The following is a 23,180-nucleotide window of genomic DNA, read 5'->3' as shown; positions in this document are numbered from 1 at the left end:
GTCCCGAAGAACTGACACCAAGTCCTCCCCTTCCATGTAGCAGTGGTAAAGTCCGAAGCTCAAATTCCGAGAATTGAGCTCTGTTGATTCTTAGAACTGGGGTTCTTAGAAGTGGTGATGCAAGAAGTTTCTAGGAAAGGCCGGACACCAGGTGATTATTGCTGTTGCTGCCGCCGCTGCTGCTGCTGCCGCCGCCGCCGCTGTTGCCGCTGGTGCCGCTGCCGCCGCCGCTGCTCATGATCATTATTTTACCTTTTAATTCTTTTTTCTGCTCTTGCCAAATGCTTTGGCTCCAAGTTTCCTATGTGTATCTATTGATATAAATGTATATATTTATTTATTCTAGCTGTCAGGTGTTAAAATAAATGCCGAAGATTAGTCCCACGTCTTTCCCACTCTAAGATAGAGATTTTTTTAATGTATTTATTGTTTTATTCTTGTTGTCTTTGAGTGAATCGGCCGGTTTGGGGAGGCTTTTGCCACCCTCCCTTGTGTTGTTTTGGTTTTGGAAAAGGAGGTGGAGGAGAGGAAGGAGGGGAGTTAGGGGCGGCCGGAGCAGAGAGGACGAGACAGTGTTTGGGGGGTGATTCGGGCAAGTCTGGGGACTGTCTGGCCTTAGACCGCGGAGAGGACGCGCGCTCGCGCTTTCTGCTGCCTGCTTGCGTACGGCTTGTGATCTCGCTGGATTCGTGCGGCTGTGTTTTTTCCTCTTTTCTAGCTTGCAAACTGCTTTCTCGCTAACCTGGCTCCTGCCTCCGCTTCCCTCCCTCCCTCCACCTTTCCCTCGTCTGTTCTTCCATCCCCTCTCCTGTCCTTCTTAGTAACTCCGGGAGGCGAGGAGGGAGGCTGCCTGCTCCCTCGCCCCGCTGGCTCTCTTCCACCGGCCTCGGTCCTCTAGATTCACTGCCTCCGAGCCGAGATTTGAAAGGAAAAATGCGAGCGTACTCTTCGTGGGGTTTTTTTTCTCGGTGTTTTATCCCCCTAAAACCCAGATGAAGTATAGTTTCTACTCTTTCCTTTCAGAGCCGTGATCTTCCTAACCAGATGCGAGTGTTTTGGTGTCCCCTTCCCCAGTGTTTTGGAGGAGGTTTAGCTTGCCTGGGGGCGGGGATGTTGAATACTTTGAAAATTATTCTTTCTTGGTTGCAGTTGAGGGAGTTCGGAACACCCTCGCGCTCCCTCTCCCCATCCTAAAGAAGGAAGCTGATGGCGGGACGGGGTTGGGGGAGTGGGTGGGAAAGGGGTGCGCGTTTGCACCTGCGGTGCTATTTGGCGTGTGGGGACTCCGGGAACCTTCACAGGACAGCCCAGCCGAGCAAGAAGGTGGCGGGATTTCTTGGCGGTCGCGGTGTTTGTATTTTGGGCGCTGCGTGACTCGGTGTTAGCTCCCAATGGTTCCTAAATTTTATTTTATTTTTACCATGGTGCAAGCTTTGTAAATGACAACTGTGGGCCCGAGAGTAGCCAACGTCAGGCTTCACATTCCCGAGGTCCTTGCGCTGGGCAAGGGGAAAAACAGAACAGCCCCAGCCCGCGTTCCTACGTGCAAGACCCGGGAGGAAAGAAGGGCACTTTGTGGTCCTGGCTTGGAGACGGGGCTCGGGAGGAGGGGGCGCGGAAGCGAAAGGGAGATCTTTGTAAGTGATTTTGCAAAAACGGATTGCGAGGTTAGTTGGATTTGCAACCTGTGGCTCTCCTCGAGGGAGTAGGAAACGGAGAAGGCGGCGGCGGCAGCGGCGGCGGTCAGGGCGGGAGCGGGTAGGGAGTTGGAGCCTCCGAAGTCGGCTGCTCCCGGGGGCAACTGTAGCGAGGGGCCACCCCGCTGCCGGCTGCAGTGACCGTGGTAAATGTCTTGAGAACTGTGAATTGCGTTGCCTGTATGATGCTGTGTTATTGGAACTCTAGCGAAAAAAATGGAACTAGTGTTGCAATCATTAGTTTTAAAGGCCCCCCCCATGGAAAACAAGAACACAACACAACAGATTTTTTTAAAAGAATGAAAAAAGACCCCTTTTATGTTGTATCCCTTCTCACAATAATTAAGACTTGGTGATGGGGGGTCCCGACAGCTGAGTAGGAGCAATGACCCTAAACAGGGTGCTGAAAGTCCAGAGCTGTTACTGGGTCCCCTCACTGGAGAGCTGGTCATCGCCTCCACTCCCCCAAAACTGACTTAATCTTTCATGGAGTTTTTTCCAGTCAGTTTATAGTTTCCAGGAGAAAAATCTTGTAATGCTGCTTTGTTTTTTGTTTTTTTTAAGTAAAGTGAATGTCAGTAGATGCTTTTTTTTTATACTGTCCGGAAAGAAAAAAGTGGGGCAGGAGAGAGGGAACCAGGGAAAGGACTGTTTAGAAATACAGTTTGTGGCTCTGAGCGATGCCACTGGCTTCCTCTACAGAGACTGCCAGTTTCCCTTTTTCTCTGCAAGGTGTGTGTGTGTGGTTTTAATAAATAACTTTAAAAAATAAGGGGGGTGGTGGCAAGATCCATCAGGAGACAGGTATCTGTTTTGCTCACTATTTACTACCAAGAGCGTCTGGCACTGGAACAGAACCTCGTAAATCTGCAGCCCAAGTTGAAGTTCATCTGGCCCTAGTCCACACGCTATTCCTGGAGGTAGCAAACATGAGCTCAAAGGAATGAGGTGAAATCACATTCTTGCTTTAAAATACGTACTTTTTTTTTAAGGAGAAAAGATATTTGTCTCTGGGGGAGCAGGAAATGGAAAGAGAGCACCAGGAAATGGGTCTCCCCTTGCTAAAATGAGTGCAGTTGAGTCTTGAGGCCAAAATAGAAACTTGTAGGTGGGAAATATTTTCCCCTCCTCCCATTTGTTAAAAAGTTCCAATATCTTATTATTTGAAAGACTTTCTAATACTGTAGGCCCAAGCATTGGCTGATTTTTAAGGGTCTGTTGATAGGATAAAGCTAGAAGTTGCGAAACCTAGGCAGGCAACTTGAAGGAGAAGGCAGCCAGAGGAAGTGGGAATTCTCCCATTGGCCTTTTCCTCCTGTGCTCAGTTTGGAAGGGTTTACCCATGCTTTCTTGAAAAGACCTTCCAATTCATTCCCGGTTTGGTGGACAGGGGTGGGACCCTAAACTCTTAAGCTGTCGTTTGCTGAGCCTTTTGAGAGTTCCAGTTATTGGTTGAGTAAATGGTAGCCATGACTAGATGTCAAAATCCTTCCTTCCCTCTCTCCCCTACTTGGTAGCCACACTCACAACCCACTTTGTTGTGAAAAACTTAAGATTCAGAGGAGGTGGTGTGGCAGCGCCACCCGTTGGTGGGTGAAACTCTCTATGTGCACAAGTCAAATAATTGAAAAATATTGTGAAATGACCTTAGGAGGATTTTTTCCCCTTTAGGAATGGGAGATAAAGTAACTTTTTTTTAAAAAAGGACTTTACAGTTGGTCTCTCAGGTGGGAAAGGAAAAGGTTGCTTTTCAGCTAGGACGGTGCCATATAATAGGCAGAGTAGTTCCAGTAAGTGTGTCTGTGTGTGTGCCAGCCCCAGAGAGGGGAGGGTTGTCTAATTGGCTTTAAGTAAGAGAGTTCTCCAGGAGGAGGCAGCCCCTCTTCCCTTTTGGACTTGACTTCTCAGGGCACCTGAATTCTACTCCCTGTCTGACATTGAGATAAGAGGGAATGTTTTAGTGTAACAATCCATAGTGACTGGAAGCCCTGTACTTTTACTAGCGGTGATGGTTGTGTATGAGGGGAGGAGTGGATTCCCGAGTGAGGTTAGGGGATTGCGCGGGGCAGTGGTTGTCTGGTCTGTAGCTGGGTTCCGAGTCCAATGAGAGTCAAAGTGGTGTGGCGCATGTCGGTTTCCTGCACTGCGCAACAAGTGGGAACGCTGCCGCAGTGATACGAGCGAGGGTGGTGAGTTGTGTCAAAGCCAGCTGATTTCTCCTCGCCCCACTGGAAGCCAGGAACTGCTTCTTCCAACCCCCACTCCCCGTCCAAGATCAGCGAGCCCACCAAAAGACCAAACTCGACCCCTTTTCCCCCCACTCCCAGATTTTTTCTGGGCGCTGTAAGCCTGGGTTGGGACCCTGCCCTTGGCTTCTAGGGATCACTTTCTTTATGAAGATCGGGAATTTATTCTGGACTTTCTTTGCTGGCCGACCAGTGTTTGACAGAAAGCTCTGCTAAATGCTGTCGACTGTCGAGTGCCATCCTGCTTTTTGAATAGAAGTGCACTCTTAATCCTTTTCAATACATTCAGCCTTTCCAGCTGGAAAAATCAATGTATAATTCAGGAACTCAGTTCCAGATAGTGTTGTGCTTGCTAGAGGCGTGAGCATCGTGAAGAACAGAATCACATCTAGTAAATTAAATGTTTTCCAGCTTTGCCTATGAAGGCAACCCCTCCCCCTAACAGACAAAAAGGGGGGCTCGGGGTGGGGTTAGTTGGGGATAGTGGAGTGTGGAAGGTTGCGGTGCGCGGTGATTGTCGGGCGGACTGAGTCTGCCACCTAGTGATGGGTCTTGGCTGAGATCCCCGCTTTGGGCGGTGGGTCAACCGCGTCATCTCTGGGCCAGGTATCCCCACCAGGTGCTAGGACTGACATGGAGGACTCCCTCCAATGAGGGTGGCATCCGACCTCTAAAATTCCAGTAAAATGGATGAAAATTAGAAAGCCTCCGGGTGCTTGCCCAGCTCACGGTTGCTTAGTGTTGGGCATCTACCCCCAAGAAGAAAATACTAAAATAACGCGTTTTGATCACGCTATTTCCTTTTCGCTGTGGTCTCGCCGGGATCAGAGGGGCAGGAGTGGGGGAAGGAGGAGTAGGTAGTGGAGTGATGCCTTGTGGATTCTAAGACATACATCTTAGAGTTGAGGAAACAGGCCTGATGAGAAGGCCTGTTAATAGTGAGATAGTCACTTAGCCTGGGCCAGATTTTAAGCTTCTGAATTTCCAGGTCAGTGACTGAAAGTCAAAGGCAAGTTTATCTCGGCCCCTTTGAGGTTATCTAAGAGAAGGAACAGAAGTCAGAGAGACCTTGATTTTAACCTCTAGGTCACTGGACTTGAAAATGGTTCTCCAGTTGTCTTGGACAAATTGGTTCGTGAAGTATGGCCTAAGATTTTCAGTAACTAACATGAACAGCCTACAGTTGTGCTGAGAGGTGGAGATGGGGTCTCGGATCTTGGGGTGCCAATGTTAGGGAGTGATTAAGGCCCAGTCTCTAGTCATGCAGAGATGCACCTTGCTACACCAGAGGCTCACATTTGGATCCTAAAATCCCTCTGTATCCCCTTCTTTCTAAAGGTTGCCAAATGGCTTGAAGAGAAATCAGTTTTGTGGGTGGGTCGTATTGATCGGCAGAGTGTAATCCTCATAGAATTTGTGCCACAGCTGCTTCATAGCTAACTTTTCTTTTTGGGGAGCTAAAAACCTAAGGTGGCAAATGTGGCCCCGTGTCCTGGTGGCCCGTAGTGACTGCCGGCACGCACACCCGCAGGATACGCTGTCAGCTCCGTCTCCCTGGCCCGCCAGAGTCGAGTTTAGCCTCTCCCACTGTGGGAGCTGTTGGAGGCCGCGTCGGAGAAACGCTCCTCTGTTCGGTTGGAAACGAATCTGGGGACGTGTTTGAAGAGCGGTCAAATTTGACTCATCGCTTTCCAAGGACAGTTAGTGCCTTCCATCTTCATTAACGTGAATAAAAAGACCTTGGCTGACTTCTGTCCAGATCAGGTTTTTGAAGGCATTGTTTGCTTGGGAAGATCATGCCGCTCCCCTCCCCCGCCAGCCTTTTTGCAAAGGCTGAGCAGGTCCAGCCAGGATGGCCGAGATATCTTTGCTTAGGACGTGGTTTGCTGGCCCTGTCTGCCTGACCCTTTCTGGAAGGCTGTGGCAAGCCGGGAGCATGGAGAGCGTCCCCTCTGCAGCTCCTCTTCAGATCTTGCTGATAAAACACATCCCTGTTTTATTGCATTTCCTAGAAGCTTGCAGGCTTGCAAGAACGCTGTTGTCAGGAAACGTGATAGAAATGAAAGTCAGGACATAATGTCCCCGAACACCTCAGTCACCCAAAACGACTGCCGAGGCCACCACGTTATCGAATTCGCTTTCGTCTACTGTCCACTCCCCACCCTCCCGCTTCCCAGAGAAGAGAGTCCCCCACAGAACAAAAACAACTCCGCCGTTTGACCTCACCCCCTACCGCGGGACCACTGCCCGCCAGACCGGAGCAATTTCTTAGCTGCGATGCTGCGGGAGAGAGGGAGCGCTCCTCCGGCGTGAACCCTGATTCGGGTTTCACTGCGGCAGCTCCAGCCTTACTGAAATTCCTCGTCCCTGTCCCTAAACAGTGCTTTGCACTTCCACGTTGTTCTTTGAATTTCGCGAGTTATTGGAGTTATTAGATTACCAATAATCCAACGGCCGGCCGGGATTGGGCGGGGGTTGGGGGAGGGACAGGGTGGAGGACGGAGTTCTCCACATCCCGAGACTGTCGAAACTGGGTCAATGGGAAGGAAGGAGGGGCGGGGCGACAAGGGGGTTGTTGGTTTCAAGCCTCGGTGCGAGGCCTCCCTCTAGTGATAAGTAGCGGTAAAACATGATTAGGTTTGCGCTCCCGGAACCAGGGGACGCCTAATTTCCAATAAGTGCATTTTCTTAATTTTAACTTACCTTCCTGGATTCTCACTCCATACCATATTAAATGTCAGCCTTTCCTTTCACCATTATTCCACCGGGCGAAGGGATGAGAAAGCCTCAAAGTAGAATTTTATGAGACTGAAGAGGCCCAATCTTTGTGAGCGGACCTTGAAACTGCCTCCTTCGTTGATGGGTTGCGTGGCTCAGTGAGTCGCCAAAGCCAATTTTAAGACCCATCTTTGGCCTTAAAAGCTGCATCTTTTTCATCCTCAGTTCCCCAGCATCCGCCCCCGAAAGCGCCTCTTGGAGGCCGCTATTAGAAGAAGGCTCCCAGGGGTTATAATTCCAAGCAAGGCCACGGGAAGGCGAGACAACTTGAGCGCGCCTGTGCGCACAGTGGGGTCGCCGTCCAGGCTTCTGCTGAATCCTCACCATGTTTCTACGGGGTTTCGGTGAAATCAAATTCGGAAATCCCTAAACTTGGCCAAGTTCGGCCTGGCAGGTCCTATTCTAAAGACTTAGGCGGAAACCCAAAGGAGCTAGGTTCCCCTACTTGCCAACGTAGGCGGAAGGGGCTTTCGGTTTAGTTTTTGTCCAACTCGGCAGGGGTACGCTGGACGGGAGTCCCTGAGTCCTGGGGACTCCACTTTTTAGACCCTGAAGCCTCACCAGACCACTCTTTTAGAAAGGGAGTTGGTGGCCAAAAGAAAAGAGAAAAAAGAAATGACGCCCCAGTCAAATAAACGCCGGGATTGGGCAAATTAGTCTGGGACTAGACCCGAAATCCTGTGTTCTGGACCTGCTCTGCTACGTAACTTGTCTGACTGGGATTTAGGGGAAAGTGTGCTTCATTCCCCGCGAGCGTCCCGGGGCGCCCCCTCCCTTTCCGGTGAATCCCCGGCGGCCCTCGCGGCGCAGGCAGCGATCCTGGCGGCCGTCGGGGCCGGCAGCTTCCTGGAAAGTTACTTCTCGTTGGAGCCAGCGATAGGCAGAGTGTTCTGTGAAATCCGCTGAGCTGAGATCGACTACGTTCCGGGAATGAGAGGGCTGTGCTATTCCCCTTACTGCCCCCTGCCTTGACAGCGTAACAGGAAAAAAAAAAAGGCACACACAATGTTAGTTACCGAGGTGCACGAAAAGTTTTACCTGAATGCAACCAAATTAAAGGCTGCCACGGTAGTACCACGGGGCCTCCGCGGAGCCTGCGGGGGCTTGGATGGGCAGCAGTGGTGGCACAACGCCCCCGGGTGGGCAGGCCCTGGCAGACAGGTATGGTATAGTGTGTATTGTAGAGTGGGCGAATCTGTGCCGGCTAGCTCCTGCGCCCCCGGCTCGGGTTTGTGCCGGGTGTGAAGGAGACAAGGGGGCTGCCTAGTGCCGGGAGGAGTGGAGGACTGAGAAAAAAGGACGCGGTCTTTCTTTCTATTGGCACATTTTCTCTCCAAACCTAGCTTCTGGCCTTCCTCTCATCTCCTGTTGGTTTTTTTTTTTTTTTCTGTCATTTTTACTGTCTTTTTGCTTTCTCTTTTTTCTTTCTTTCCTTCCTTCCTTCCTTCCTTCCTTCCTTCCTTCCTTCCTTCCTCCCTTCCTTCCTTCCTTCCTTCCTTCCTTCCTTCCCTCCCTCTCCTCCCTTCCCCTCCCCTTCCCTTGCCTTCTTTCTTTTTCAGGGGGAGAATCCTCTTTTTTTTCTTTCCAGACCCTTTAAAAGGATCTGCCATTTTCCTGAAGTTGCCTGGAGTTTAAAGCAACAAAGTAGTGAAAGTGTTTGTGTTGTGGGGGAGGGGAAAGGGGGGAAAAACAACCTTCAGCCTTGTGGTTATCTAACTCTCACCTTAGTGGTTATTTAACTCCCTTGGTAGTTGCTGTGGCTGGGGTGGGGGTGGGGTCAGGGCTGTCCGGGTCTGGGCCCTTGGTTTGTCAGTTTCTCCTGCACATCTCTGTTCTCTTGGTTGTTTTTTTTGTGGAATGAGTCTTGTGTGTGGCATCCGGAGGATGTCTGAAGCTAGCAGTCGGGCTTGTCCAGGGCTGGCTGATGATTAGTTTTGAGAAGTTGGGCAAGGCTTAGCCCTTGGAGCCTCAGTGTCCTTCCCAGTAAATCAGAGCTGTTATGAGGATCAGATACAATAATGGGCTGGAAAGAGCTGAGTGGTCTGTAAATAAACAAACCGAATGCTAGTGGTGCCTCCACACCCGCAGCATCTAGAGGGAAGCCTGTTGCCCACACCCACCATAACCCACATATTCACTAATTGTGGGTCTCCTGAGACAGAGCTGTATAGGAAGGAGTGGACTTAACAATGACATGGACCTTAGCATACGTGCATTTGTTTTTGGCCAACCCAGGCAGAGGTTTAGAGAGAAAAGTGCGCAGCCTAGATAGACCATGGCTGATATTAGACCCAGGGGAACTGTTTTGTTTGTTTCAGTCCAAATCTGGAGCGAGTCATTGCCAAGTGTCAAGGTGAGATGGCAAATCTGGGCTTCCTGTGGTTCCAAAAGTGTGTGACTGGAAATCCACAGGCAAGCTGGTGGTTGAAGCTGGCTACAGGACAGCCTTAGGTATTCCAGAAGTGTTTAAGGATCTTTTCCATGAGGGATGAGGAGAGGGTTTATAAATAAACCTCACATGTGCCTTCAGCATTCTTTTTCAAAGGAGACCATCCTTGAACTTTGGTTAGCACCAGGTTAGTGTGTCTCTCTCTGCCCATTTTGAGTTAGGATGGGGAGAGGAGGAAACAGGTTCTTTTGTCTTTTTCTGTCCTCTCCCTTCCCCCATTTTCTAACCCCCATCCCCACTCACTCACATACACACCTAATCTTGAAGCCGATGAGATTGAGTGACTGACACTTGGGACCACAGAGAAATGTCAGAGGTTTTGGTTACAGACTGAAGGAAACTTCTCCTTTAGAGTGCTCATTTGGTAAGACTCAGCAGCTTGGAATGGGGGCAAAGTGTTCGTGTGGGGGCAGGAACTTAAAAATGAAATTCACCCACATCAGGGTGCTGTCTTGCATGTTTTACAGCACGTAGGCTGATTTGGAAAGGGATCAGGAATTTGAGCCAGAAGATCTAGGACTGGGCTACTTACCATCTATGTGGCCTAACAGGACCTCCCTGGCCTGGGGCCCCTTTACCTGGAAAATAGCTCTAAGGCCTAGGATTTTTTTTAAAGGGGTGGGGTGGGAGAGAGGGCTCAGGTATTGTTTTGTTCTGTAGCCCATATGCAGTCATAAATGAGAATCTCCTAACAGAACCTTAAATTATTTTGTTTTAGAGAAACCAGTTCGGATAAGGTGTGTTGTTTCATGAGTGCCCCCTGAGCAGTTCTCAGCTAAACAACGCAATTAAGTCTTTGACCAGCAGGGGGAAGCACAATCTTGGGAGACCGTGACACTGTACCTGGCCTTGCACCCAGGAGGGAGGGGAGAGAAAACTTTTAGGCAGAAGGCAAAGATTCTTAAGAAAAGCATAGATATTCATGTCAGGTTGTATTCCGTAGTGCGTTTTAAGTGTTTCGGACAGTCAGGAAGTACTGCCTGGCTGTTTGTCCTGGGCAAAGCACTTGAACCCCAGTCTCCGTTTTGTCACCGTTGAAATTGGCATAAAGATGTTGACTTTGCCTTGTTGGCCTTGTGGAACCATTTCTAGGATTCGAAAGATAATATTTTAGCAGGTTTTGAAAAGCATACAAAGTTTTTGGGCCCCCGAAGGACCGTCCTCCATACTGAAGTTTTTTTCTTTAATTTTTTTGTTTCCCATAAAATCAATGGCTTTAGGGTGGCATACACTTTTTCCATTGAGAAAGGAGACATGTGTATACATATATGTAACATATCCCGATTACTCAGGGTATAAACATTATTGTGTGGCTTCGGATGCCTGTCGTTCTCGTAAGAGCAGTGCTGGAAACTGCTTGCTAGCTTATGGTAAAACCGCACCAGCTGGCAGGCTGCAGCTATCAAAGTAACACTAAACACGTGTGTCCTAAAATAAGACTGTAGTGAACAATCTTACATTCATTAAATCAATTTCTATTTGCTTTTTTCTCGTCCCTGCAGGTTATAAGCAAAATTTTGGACTGTGAATCGAGGCATTGGGTAAGTAGTTGAATTATATGCTTTCAAATTGTGTGGAAGAACTATATCTCCTGAGTTTTCCAATGCATATGTTTCTGTGAACTTTGCCACTTTTTCTTAGCTGAGGGAAAGGAAAGCCGATTCCCTCTCCATCACTCCCAGCCCTCTTCCTATGCTCCTGCATTGGACTGTCTTAACACAGTTGTGAGATTATTCATTCCCATACTTATTTCTTAGCTCAAATTAATTTAGCCACCTACTTATTACACACCAGCAATGTGCTAGGTGCTTGAGCACATTGAGATAATTCTAAAATCTAATAGAGGAGAAGTGATATACTGATGAGAATAGCTACAATTTTTGAGAACCTAGACTGTAGATCAGGCATATAGCTCTAATTTTTACACCCACATAGTTGTTACTGCTCTCACGTCAGGAAACCAAAGCCCAGAAGCATTGAGCAATCCGCTTTAAGTCACACAGCATGTAAAGGTACAGCTAGCATGCTGGCCTTCAAAGCCTGGATTCACTCACTGCCTCTCAGTGCTGGCACAGTACTTGGTATATGGGAAAAACACTCGTCAATATTCACTTCCTGCCCCTTTTCCATAAAGGGCTTTCTCTTCTGACTTGTTGAATAAAAATCATTCTCCCCATTTTATAGATGTGAACCATAGTGCCCAGAGAGGGGCCCTGAATTGTTTAAAGACCAAACACAAGGCGTCTCAGTTTGTATTCCAGATGCTAGCGGCCTGAACTAGCTGTTTTAAGGTCCTGGTGAGCAGAAAACAGGTTCCAGAGAACTGACAGGACTTTGACCTTCCTTTGCAGGTGAAGACAAAATGGCCTCGCCAGCTGACAGCTGTATCCAGTTCACCCGCCACGCCAGTGACGTCCTTCTCAACCTCAACCGCCTCCGGAGCCGCGATATCTTGACTGACGTTGTCATAGTGGTGAGCCGTGAGCAGTTTAGAGCCCATAAGACAGTCCTCATGGCCTGCAGGTGAGGGTCTAGAAGGGAAAGGCAGACGAATACAAGTGCTGTGCTGGCCGCGCTGGAAGCGAGCGAAAAGGAACGTGGGGGCCTTTTGCTTGTTTGGGGCAAACGTGGAGAATAACTTCAGTTCACGTGCTGAAAACATGAAAAGTGAAAGAGATTTTAAAAGTATATTAAGCAAGTTAATTTGAAATCTTTTGTTATTTTATTCCATACCTGGCTTTGTTTTATACTGTGGCTATATTCCCATGGGTAAGTTAGTGAAAGTGAGCCAGCTACTTCTTCATAGTTGTCGAGGATTTCCATGTGTTCAGAGCAATTTTATAGTCCATCGTCTTCCTAGACCTTCATAGTGACCTGTGTTATGGACGGCATGATTGCCTGGGTTTTGTGGATGATAAAACAAGGACACTCAGAGTGAACCAATGGCGAGTCAAGCATCTCCGTTGCTGGTGGAGAACTTATTTGACCTCCAAAACAAGCACCTGTTTGTTTAATAGTGGAGAGAACAAGTTTATGGAGATGCAATAATAAAAGTTAAGGGTAACTGTGTGCTTACTGTGTGCCAGGCATCATTCTATACCCTCTACATGTTCCCTCTTGCCACAACCCTGGAAGGTAGACACTATTGTTCCTGCTTTGCAGATAAGGGGATCAAGGTGCGAAGTTGTTAAGTATCTTACCCAAAGTTGCATTGCTTCTTTCTGGTCAAAGCAGGTAGAATTGAGGTGGCCTGCTGTACTGTCTCCTAACTGCCAGGCTCCAGCAGACCACATGGTATCTGGGGGTGTGGATTCAAGCTGCACGTGGGTCTTCTAGGAATATTGACTTTGCCCCAGTCGGTGGGCTTTCAGAGAAAAGCAGTAGAATGTAGATGGAGACATCATTTTATTTTTCTGTCACCATTACCCGACTTCATTATTTTTGTAAATATAGCATGAGTTTTAGAATAAGAATAAAACGATAGATCAAGGGAAAAGCGTATCCCAAAAATATAGACAAAAGTAGTTATTGCAAATGAGTGTCAAATTTAACTCTGGTCATCTACACAGTTAACACCAAAAAGAAAACAGGTTCTAGGACTTCCAGAGAATCACTCAACCTCTCTGATCTTAGTTCCTCCATTTGTAAAGGGGGAGAATGATAGTACCTACCTGGCAAGTTTGTGAGGAATACAAGAGAATGTTTGAAAAGTACATGGTGACTCACTGGCACTTAGTAAGCACTCCATATATGGAACTATTATTAATTGCCACAGAAGTTTTGGAGCTAGGGCCTAGAAGGGGCACTGCATGTGATGCTGACTGTGATTAGTGACGGAGTCTATACATGTGCTATAGCGAGACATTTGCTTGTTTTACAGTGGCTTGTTCTACAGCATCTTCACGGACCAATTGAAATGCAACCTTAGTGTGATCAATCTGGATCCTGAGATCAACCCCGAGGGGTTCTGCATCCTCCTGGACTTCATGTACACATCTCGGCTCAATCTGCGGGAGGGCAACATTATGGCCGTGATGGCCACAGCTATGTACCTGCAGATGGAGCATGTCGTGGACACTTGCCGGAAGGTTATCAAGGCCAGGTGAGCTGCCACCAGATGGAAGCCTTGGAGAGAAAAGGGATCAGAAAGGGTCAGAAACCCTCAATAATGCATGCATTTAGAAAAAAATAATCCTCTATAATGTGCCACAACCTATATTTCCACTGTTTTTATACACTCCTGCCCTTGTGAACTCTTGTGCTCCAGGCCAACCTGCCTCCTTACTGCTATCCAGATGCGTCTTGTGCATCCTCACCTCTTGGCTTTCTCCTATTCACTTTATATGCCCTTTTCTCCTACCTGTCCATGAGGCCAAGCTTGGATGTCAGCTTCTCTGTATACGTTCTTATGATTATCACTCAGGTTTTCTTCAATCCCTCCTCTGTGTTCCAAAGCCTTTTGCCTGTCCTTTAGAATTCCCTGCTATTTTAGCTAACTCCTTATCCAGGGGCTGGAAAGACATGACCATTACTTAGAGGTGAGGCATTCGAGAGCCAAAGAAGCTAGGAGCTTTGTTGCAAACCATTTGGTTCACTGCTCTGGGATAACTGCAACCTTTCTCAAACAGAAGGGTTTCCAGCCTCTGTTTAAACTCCTCCGGGAGCCAGGAACTCAGTGCTCCCAGAGCCACGTGGTCTACCTTGGACAGTCAGAAAGTACTTTATGATGAGTCGGAGTGGTCCCCTTAATCTTTACTCACTGGTTCTAGCTCTGTTAACTGTGACCGTGTTTGAGTTGCCCTGTTTTTCACCCACGTGGTGTCTCTTCAAGTACACACAGCTAGAGCTCCTTGTCTCCTGTGGGTGGTAATGAGGGCAAGATCATCCCTGCCCTGTGTGTGAGTACTTTCTCTAGGTCAGGCCCTGTGCTTGGCGTGTTAAGTAACTTGCTCCAGGTCACGTAACTGCTAAGTGGCTCATCTGGGATCGAAACCAGGCCTGGCTGCTTCCAGGTCGGGGCTTCCCGTGCGAGCAGTGCTGCCCATTCTCCAGAGTACACATGCCCACGACTTGAGTCCTTTCCTCGGCAGGGCACCAGTCTGTCTGTGGCCCTCTGCACACGCAGCACCAGGACTGCATTTCTTCCCACTCTGATCTTCAGTCTCCCTGTGTATAAAAGGGAGGCAGTGATACCTGCCACCCTTCTTTGTAGGGTTATCCACGGGTGACAAGAGATAAGGGCTCTGAAAACTTATGTTGTGTAATAATCTGGAGAATTACAGATTCACCTACCTACATACATATGTGACTTAAATATACAAGATGGTGTGTAGACAGGCGCAGATTGTTTAGGTAAAACTCTCTTCTCTGGGCCTTGTTTCCCCCAACTCTGGGCTAGATTGCTAGGTTTCAAGCAGAAATGCCTTGTAATTGCAGGTGTTTCCATACTGCAGAGCCACATCCCCTACATCTAGCCGACCCAAGCACACCTGTGGTCACATAGGCCAGCGCCGCTTGGAAGACGGTCTGATTAATAGTTCTCATCCGGAGGTCGTTGTCTTCTGTTTCTCCCCTGCAGTGAAGCAGAGATGGTTCCTGCCATCAAGCCTCCCCGGGAGGAGTTCCCGAACAGCCGGATGCTGATGCCCCAAGACATCATGGCCTATCGGGGTCGGGAGGTGGTGGAGAACAACCTGCCGCTGAGGAATCCCCCTGGGTGTGAGAGCAGAGCCTTTGCCCCCAGCCTGTACGGCGGCCTGTCCACACCGCCAGCCTCATACTCCGTGTTCAACCACCTCCCCGTCAGCAGCTTCCTCTTCCCCGATGAGGACCTGCGGGACGCCCGGTTGCCCGTGGCCAACCCCTTCCCCAAGGAGCGGGCCCTCCCCTGCGATAGTGCCAGGCCAGTCCCAGGGGAGTACAGCCGGCTGGCCATGGAGGTGTCCCCCAGTGTGTGCCACAGCAACATCTATTCACCCAAGGAGGTGGCCCCAGAGGATGCACGGGGTGACATGCACTACAGTGTGGCTGACGGCCCCAAGCCGGCGGCCCCCTCAGCCCGGAATGCCCCGTACTTCCCCTGTGACAAGGCTGGCAAGGAGGAAGAGAGACCTTCCTCAGAGGATGAGATTGCCCTGCATTTCGAGCCTCCCAATGCACCCCTAAACCGGAAGGGTCTGGTTAGTCCACAGAGCCCCCAGAAGTCTGACTGCCAGCCCAACTCACCCACGGAGTCCTGTAGCAGCAAGAATGCCTGCATCCTTCAGACCTCTGGCTCCCCTCCAGCCAAGAGCCCCACCGACCCCAAAGCCTGCAACTGGAAGAAATACAAGTTTATTGTGCTCAATAGCCTCAACCAGAATGCCAAACCGGAGGGACCTGAGCAGGCCGAGCTGGGCCGCCTTTCACCTCGAACCTACACAGCCCCCCCGGCCTGCCAGCCACCCATGGAGCCTGAAAACCTTGACCTCCAGTCCCCAACGAAGCTCAGCGCCAGTGGGGAGGATTCCACCATCTCACAGGCCAGCCGACTCAATAACATCGTCAACAGGTGATTTCACAGGCTGTCCAGGCCTGTGCTGAGGGGGTCACCTGGCAGGTTTCCAGGGTCATTTCTTCTGGTGGGGACAGGGGCTGTGTTATTGGCTTGCCTGAGATGCTTCCACTAGAGGTGTGAAATAAGTGCCTAATGATTGAATTAACCTAAGTAAAGAAGGATATTAGGCATCTGAATATTTTTTCATAGCAAATAAAAGAATCCCCTTCTGTGGTAGAAGGGCATTCCCTGTGGTCTTGGTGTGGCAGGGGACGTTCCTGCTGGCTTTGGACTGAGGGAGGCTGCCCACTGCAGTACTGAGGGGAAGAGACTTAGTGCGGGGATGGGGACTCGGGGAGGGCTGGACTCTGCCCCAGTTCCAGGTGCTGAGGCCCTTCCCTCCCGCCCACAGGTCCCTGGCAGGCTCCCCCCGGAGCAGCAGCAGCGAGAGCCACTCGCCGCTCTACCTGCACCCCCCCAAGTGCACGTCCTGTGGCTCCCAGTCCCCACAGCACTCGGAAATGTGCCTCCACACTGCTGGCCCCACGTTCCCCGAGGAGATGGGCGAGACCCAGTCTGAGTACTCAGACTCCAGCTGTGGTGAGTCCCTTCCCACCCCCCCCCATGCACCCTCCCCACCACCCCCTGGCCAGGGGGAAGGCTGGCCCCCGCCTCTACTCTGCAGGGTTTGTCTTCCATTTCATTTATGCTGTTGTCACTGACTGGGAGAAACTCATGATTGGAACTTCATCAGCACCAGCTGAGTGCCCCACTCTTGACCTCTTAGGGAACTAGGCTCCCCAAAGCAGGAGATGGGGTGTCAGAGTTAACCTGGGGTAACAAAGAATGACCCAACAGACTTTTCAGCATCATTCCAGAAAAGGTAGCTTGTGGGCTGGCTGTAACTCCCAGAGATTCTCAGCCCCTCCAGACCTAAACGTCTGGTGCAGGATCAGTGCACATGTTAGTGCCCCTGTGAAGCTGTCCACCCCGTAAAGGGGAGCAGGTGAACCGATGGATTCCTGCGTCTCCCGTAAGCCCTAGTGAGTCTCTGCAACAAAGTGGGTATTCAGTAAATGTTAGCTGACTTAGATTAGTTAACCTAAATTATTCAATTGAAATTTCTGGATAGGCTGTCTTTGACATCCCCAGTTTTTACCAGATGAAAAAGTCTGTGTTTTCTTGCATCTCTGGCTGCAGTAATACAGCCCAGTAATATCGAATTAGGGCTGAGCCACCACGATGTGTCTTTTTCCAATTGTTACATCAATGAGAAAGAGTTACACTGAGAAGTTTGGCACAGGGTCATGGACCTGTAGTTGAGAGAACCCTCCCCGCCAGTCCCCCGAGCTCATTTGCCTTTGGCCTGCACTCTGCTTCCTTCTCTCTGGGCCTCTGTTTCTACTTCCACCATCACTTCTGTTCTCCCCATCTGACCAAAGTGTTTGGGAGACATGCAGATCGGTGCAAGGGTGACTGTGTTTGTCATTAATCTTCCCAATGACTTCAAAGTATCATTGCATTTGATTAATATCTTACATTCCTGTGATGCTTTGTGTCTCATCATGTGCTCCTGTGAAGTAGGTAGAACAGGGATTCATTATCCTGATTTTGGAGATAGAGACACAGACAGAGGCTCAGGGACTTGAAATGTCTCGCTGAGGGCATATGGATGCAAATAAGACTATGAACTGATAAGAGAAGTAGTTCTCAGTGCTCTCCAGCAAAGGAAGAGCCCTGCTGAGCTCTCCTCCAGCTGGTCTTGGCCATATGGGTACCTCCTGGTTTGAGCTTCCCTCCTGTACCTTAATATTCAGATGTGTCTCCTTTCTCCTTTGTGACTGAGACTGTAAATGCTAAGGAAAACAAAATTCCCACAGGTCCTTTGCTCGGGGCTCCCGTGTATGTTGGGTGGGCAGGGGCACTGGGGGTGGATACAGAGGTGAGGGGGCCGTGGAGCCCTCCCTCCCTCCCTCCCTCCCTCCCTCATGCTGACGTTGGTGTCCCCTCCCCTCCTCTGACAGAGAATGGGGCCTTCTTCTGCAATGAGTGTGACTGCCGCTTCTCTGAGGAGGCCTCCCTCAAGAGGCACACGCTGCAGACCCACAGTGACAAACCCTACAAGTGTGACCGCTGCCAGGCCTCCTTCCGCTACAAGGGCAACCTCGCCAGCCACAAGACCGTCCATACGGGTATGGTCCTGCCTCACCCCACCTGAGCTTGCCAAGGTCACCGGGGTCAGGAAAGGGAGAGGATTCCAGAGAAAGCAGTCTGGGGGCTTGGTACCTGGTGGGGTGAGGCAGAGAGCAAGGCCCCATCTTCGCTTAGTGACTCATCCACTCCCTGTATTCTCTGTCTTTCCTCTGAGTTGCTCTGTCCTGCTTCTCTACTCTTGCTGGAGTCAGAAGTGTTAATCCCATTGTCCAGGGGGAGAAACTAAGGCTGAGAGACACAGAGTAGCGTTGGCCTTTGTAAAGCCACAAAGAAAAAAACTAAAGGCCTCTTGGTTTCCTCTAAGGGCGTATTCCTTATCAACTCACATTCCTTTACCAGGTGGCTTCTAATAACCTGATTGTTGTCCAGAGTTGACTCTCTTTTGGTATTTTAAATGGCTCCTTTATCCCAGAAACTTTCCATGAAGGAAGGCACAGCCCTTCTGTTGGTTTCCTCTGTCTGAGCATCTACTCCAACTCAGGCCCCGCCTCTCTGCAAATGGAATCCAGCTGTAGTTGCCACAAGTGGAAAAGTATGTTTGTTCTCAGAGAGAGAAACTAGAGCAGCAATTGTACTAGATACGATTGTATCTCCCTGCTCAGTGGGTTGACTACTGAATGAGTCTTACCCAAGCGAAGAGCTAGAAGGGCCTTCCCAGATCATCTAAATTTGCCCCTCCGGTTCCAGAGAGGGAAACTGAGGCCCAGAGAAGGAGAGTGACTTTTCCAAGTCCCACTGTTAGATAATCCTAATGACAAAGCTGGTCCAAGGCTTCCTGGAACCTTGCTGTCCTCCTGCCCCACACCCAGCCTCGTCTCTACTCTGCTTCTTCACTTTGACCAAGGGATGCTGGTGTGTGTCTAGGGGGCAGCGGGCAGGCCAGGATTCATTCGGGTGCCCAGGTCCTCTGTTTGACATCTTCCAAGGGACAGAAAGTCAAAAGGCAGCCTGCTTTGAAATCCAGGGGCCAGGGACTAAGGGGACCTCCACTGAATGTAGCTGTCCTTCTTCCCTTTCTCTCTGCAACAGGTGAGAAGCCCTATCGTTGCAACATCTGTGGGGCCCAGTTCAACCGGCCCGCGAACCTGAAAACCCACACTCGAATTCACTCTGGAGAGAAGCCCTACAAATGCGAAACCTGCGGAGCCAGATTTGTACAGGTGAGCAGGGGGCGTGGGGAAAGGACCCCGCAGCTTCTGCGTGTGGCTGCAGAAAGGGGTACAGCTCTCCCTGACAGGGCTTCTCATGCCTCGCTCTTCTCTCCAGGTGGCCCACCTCCGTGCCCATGTGCTCATCCACACTGGCGAGAAGCCCTATCCGTGTGAAATCTGTGGCACCCGTTTCCGGCACCTTCAGACTCTAAAGAGCCACCTGCGAATCCACACGGGAGAGAAGCCCTACCATGTAAGGGAGCCTTCGTGGCTGCTGGCTGACCTGGGAGGAACAGGGAGGTGGAGGGGTGGGGCTGCGGAACTGTTTGCTCCAATCTCGAGCAAACAGAAGGATGATCACTGAACTGATGATCATAGACCTGGATTTGGGCCTGATTTCCAAAGACTACCTGCTTGACCTTGGCCCAGGTCTCAGTGTGCTCATCTTTAAAGTTAGGGTATTGGGCTAGGTGATCTGGGCCTTAGGGAAGAGGTCTGGACTCAGGATACAGAAATGGTGGAGTTATTCATTTATTCCACAAATGTTTATTGGGTGCTTAGAACACTCCTCTGTGCTGGGCTTGATGTCTATTTAAGAGGACCTAAGGAGTTTCAGAAGAAGTACCCATAAAAGTAGGAGGAGAACCTGGAGAAGGTGGTGATATCAAATAAAGAGGTCATTTCAAGAGGGAGCAGATGGCCAGCAGCCGGATGCCGGGATCACTCATCAGAATCATGGTGCTCCAGAGCACCAACAGCCAACTAAGGAATGGTTAACCCATACCACAAATGTCAACAGTGAAGTGTGGTTACTTTCATGGGCTTGCCTATCAGTCCTTGAGTAAATATCTTACTTGCTGGAAGTTCTTGGGCAGCATTGATTATCCTCTCAGTACCTTAATTTCCTCAGCTGTAAAATGAGCCCATACTAGGACTTACCCCACAGAGCTGTAGTATTCAGTTAATGAATTTGCTGAAGTGTGCAGAGTGGTACTTGGCATATAATAAGGAGATGACAGACATTTCCTATTATAATTATTCACTAGAAGTTTAAATGCACACGATGTCCAGGTTAAGTGTGGCCTGCAGAGTACGTTGATTCAGTCCCTAGGAAAGGGACAGCCAGGACCCAGGGAGAGAGAGAGGACCTGCTCAGGACACACCACAGAGGATGGCGTGGATGGGCCCCATTTCTCCTAAGACCAGGGCTCTTTCTATTTACTGCCCCTCCCATTCTATTTTTTATCTCTCTAAATTTATTTCTGTTTTTACCTTAAAACATACTCTCTCTATGTACATATTTTATTACACTTTTATTTGAGAATAGTTTTAAATTTCCAGATCAGGTGCAAAGCAGGGTGCAGTCCCCACGCACACCCAGTTTCCCTGTTGTTAGCACTTCACATCAGTAGCGTACACTTGTCACAACTGGTGGCCGCATCCCGAGACGTTGTTGGAACAAGTCCATGCTCTATTTGGATTTTCTTACTTTTAACCTCGATTGCCCTTTTTCTATTCCAGAATTGTGTCCCTGTTACCCCAATTAGTCATTCATTTCACTTTTAAGTAACTTTTCCGCTAAACTGTGACCATCCATCCCTCCATTCATTCAGTCAAAGCAAGAAATAGCTCTACGTGCTGATTGATGCCTTGTTAGCTTCCCTAAAGTGTGCACTCTTGAGAAGGAATAGAACTGCACTTTTGAAGGTGTGTCTTAGATTCGATAATTTTCATGAATTCAGACTTCTTGCGGTCCATTTGTCCAAATGTGTTTAGATGTAGTGCATAATTGCCTAAGAGGTATATTCTACTAGATACTAGGAAGATTGTAAAGTTTAGTAAAAAGTGGTCACTGCCCTCAAATCATTTCCCACATGATAAGGCTGGAAATCTCACAGAGGTTCAAAGGAAAAAGGGATTCTTCTCATTCTAGAGAGATTCAGGGAAGCCTTAATAATGAGGACAGTTTATATCTGAACTGCGTTTTTGAATAAGACTTGAACTTGTGGAGTTAATTAAGTCAGGGAAACACAGCTCACGCAGGAGAAAAATATGAGCAACGTTTTGGAAAGCAGGGAAGGGACATTTGCACAATACTTACTGGTCCCTTAACAGAAGCCCGGATGCAGATGGGCTCTTATCCCGGCCGTGGAAAAGGAAGAGCTGCCCGCTCACTCAAGGGAAAAGTTCCTTCTCTGAGCCTGACATGTTTTTCGGGTCGATGACGGCTAACAGTTTGCCTCTGGTTTTCCTTCAGTGCGAGAAGTGTAACCTGCATTTCCGTCACAAAAGCCAGCTGCGTCTTCACTTGCGCCAGAAGCACGGAGCTATCACCAACACCAAGGTGCAATACCGTGTGTCCGCCACCGACCTGCCCCCGGAGCTGCCCAAAGCCTGCTGAAGCATGGCGTGTTGACGCTTTCCATCCGAGCCCCTTCTCAGACAGAACCTGCCCAAAGGAAACTGTAACACTTTACGATGTTCATCCCATGACGTAGTGCCTCTTTCATCCAGTAGTGCAAATCGTAGCTGGGCGCGGGGGTGGGGGGAGGGGCGTGGGGACCGGGAGCCAATGCGGCTCCCCTTCCCCCACTGCCGTCAAATATTAAGAAAATAATATTGCTTCTTCTCCTATGTGTAAGGCGAACCATGTCAGCAAAAAGCAGAGTCATTTTGTATATCCAAGTGGGGGAGTATGCAACAGTTCTGACTTGACCTAGTCTGCAAAATGAGGAATGTGTCCGTTTTGTGGGAACAGACGTTTCTTTTGTATGTAAATGTGCTTTCTTTTGAAAGAAGAAACTTAGGTATGTTATCAAACAGAGGGCTTTAATTTTTTTAACCAAAGGTGAAGGAATATATGGCAGAGTTGTAAATATATAAATATATATATAAAATAAATATATATAAACCTAAAAAAGATATATTAAAAATATAAAGTTGTGTTAAAGGCTCGATTTTGTATCTGCAGGCAGACACGGATCTGAGAATCTTTATTGAGAAAGAGCACTTAAGAGAATATTTTAAGTATTGCATCTGTATAAGTAAGAAAATATTTTGTCTAAAATGCCTCCGTGTATTTGTATTTTTTTGCAAGTGAAGGTTTACAATTTACAAAGTGTGTATTTAAAAAAAGAACAAAAAAAGCTGCAGAAGGAAAAATGTGTAGTTTTGTTCTAGTTTCCGGTTTGTACATACCTATACAGCGTGTCCTACGGTGCCTTTTTCATGGAAGTTTTCCACGATGGACGAGCGTGCCATCCCTTTCTGAAGTGTAGGCAGACACAGGGACTTGGAGTTGTCACTAACTAAGCTCTCTTTGGAAAAGTTTGTCTCATCCATCACATTCTGCGTCATGCTTGTGTCGTAACTACTCCGGAGACAGGGTTTGGCTGTGTCTAAACTGCATTAACGTGTTGTAAAATATAGCTGTACAAATACAAGAATAAAATACTGAAAAGTCAAGTCAGCTTGTTCAGGGGTCTTTCCTTGTGTTGGAATTGGGCCTTGAGTGGCTCTGGTTTCCTGTGCTCCCAACCGAGTGGGAAGGGCCTGCAGGGGGCAGCAGCTGCTGGCTGGGGTGGACTTGGCAAGGTGGAGACTGGGCCTTGCTCCTGGTAACTGGGCAGGGACCTGTGTTTGGCTTTTAGCTCCAAGATGGACCCCAGACCCCAGACCCTGCTCCTGAGGCATTTTGGTGGGGATTTTGGATAGATCTCTCATCCCTGGTTCCCTCCTCTTTGTGTCTCCACCCCTCGCCCACACTCAGAGCTCTAGGCTGAGCTTTTCATGACTTCAGTTTCAGCCCCTCTGACACAGTGTCCGAGTCCTTTCCCCCTCTGGGCTCTGGAGAGTACCCATTCTGGGACAGGAGAGGGTTCATTTTGCTTCCTGGCTTCATAAACAGTTTCTCTCTGCTTGGGTCCAGGGAGATGGAAGGAAGGTCTCTGGCCCCAGCCATACATTTCTCAGCCTTGGTGTCTTTTTGGTGTCTGCTGAGTGGCTGACAAACACCTATAGACTTGGAAGCTTTATAAATGGCTGCCAGCCCAGCAAACCTCCATCCTCGCAGAAGCGTTCTTTATCAAAGAACTCTGCGGTGGAGGCCAG

The 23,180-nt window shown here is 49.1% G+C and overlaps 1 protein-coding gene across 4 annotated transcripts; it reads left to right on the top strand.

Moving 5' to 3' along the window:
• The first annotated feature begins 78 nt into the window (after positions 1-78).
• Positions 79-22,535, top strand: BCL6 (BCL6 transcription repressor). Of its 4 annotated transcripts, none has more exons than XM_037037822.1 (10): positions 79-151; positions 10,673-10,711; positions 11,522-11,693; positions 13,051-13,272; positions 14,749-15,720; positions 16,118-16,305; positions 17,730-17,897; positions 18,949-19,079; positions 19,186-19,323; positions 21,328-22,535. In XM_037037822.1, the coding sequence occupies exons 3-10, from the start codon at positions 11,533-11,535 to the stop codon at positions 21,469-21,471; spliced, it is 2,124 nt and encodes a 707-aa protein (XP_036893717.1). In that variant the 5' UTR covers positions 79-151; positions 10,673-10,711; positions 11,522-11,532; the 3' UTR covers positions 21,472-22,535. The 4 variants fall into 4 exon arrangements, with proteins under 4 accessions (XP_036893717.1, XP_036893661.1, XP_036893609.1 ...); XM_037037766.1 differs by lacking the exon at positions 79-151 and adding an exon at positions 201-1,843 and having other exon boundaries at positions 21,328-21,471; XM_037037714.1 differs by lacking the exon at positions 79-151 and adding an exon at positions 1,851-7,882 and having other exon boundaries at positions 21,328-21,471.
• The last annotated feature ends 645 nt before the right edge of the window (positions 22,536-23,180 follow it).

This window comes from Sturnira hondurensis, unplaced genomic scaffold (genome assembly GCF_014824575.4).
Source record: "Sturnira hondurensis isolate 20B ecotype Veracruz unplaced genomic scaffold, ASM1482457v3 Scaffold0000396, whole genome shotgun sequence".
NCBI classification, from domain to species: Eukaryota; Metazoa; Chordata; class Mammalia; order Chiroptera; family Phyllostomidae; genus Sturnira; species Sturnira hondurensis.
This window is presented reverse-complemented; position numbering and strand designations above follow the sequence as displayed.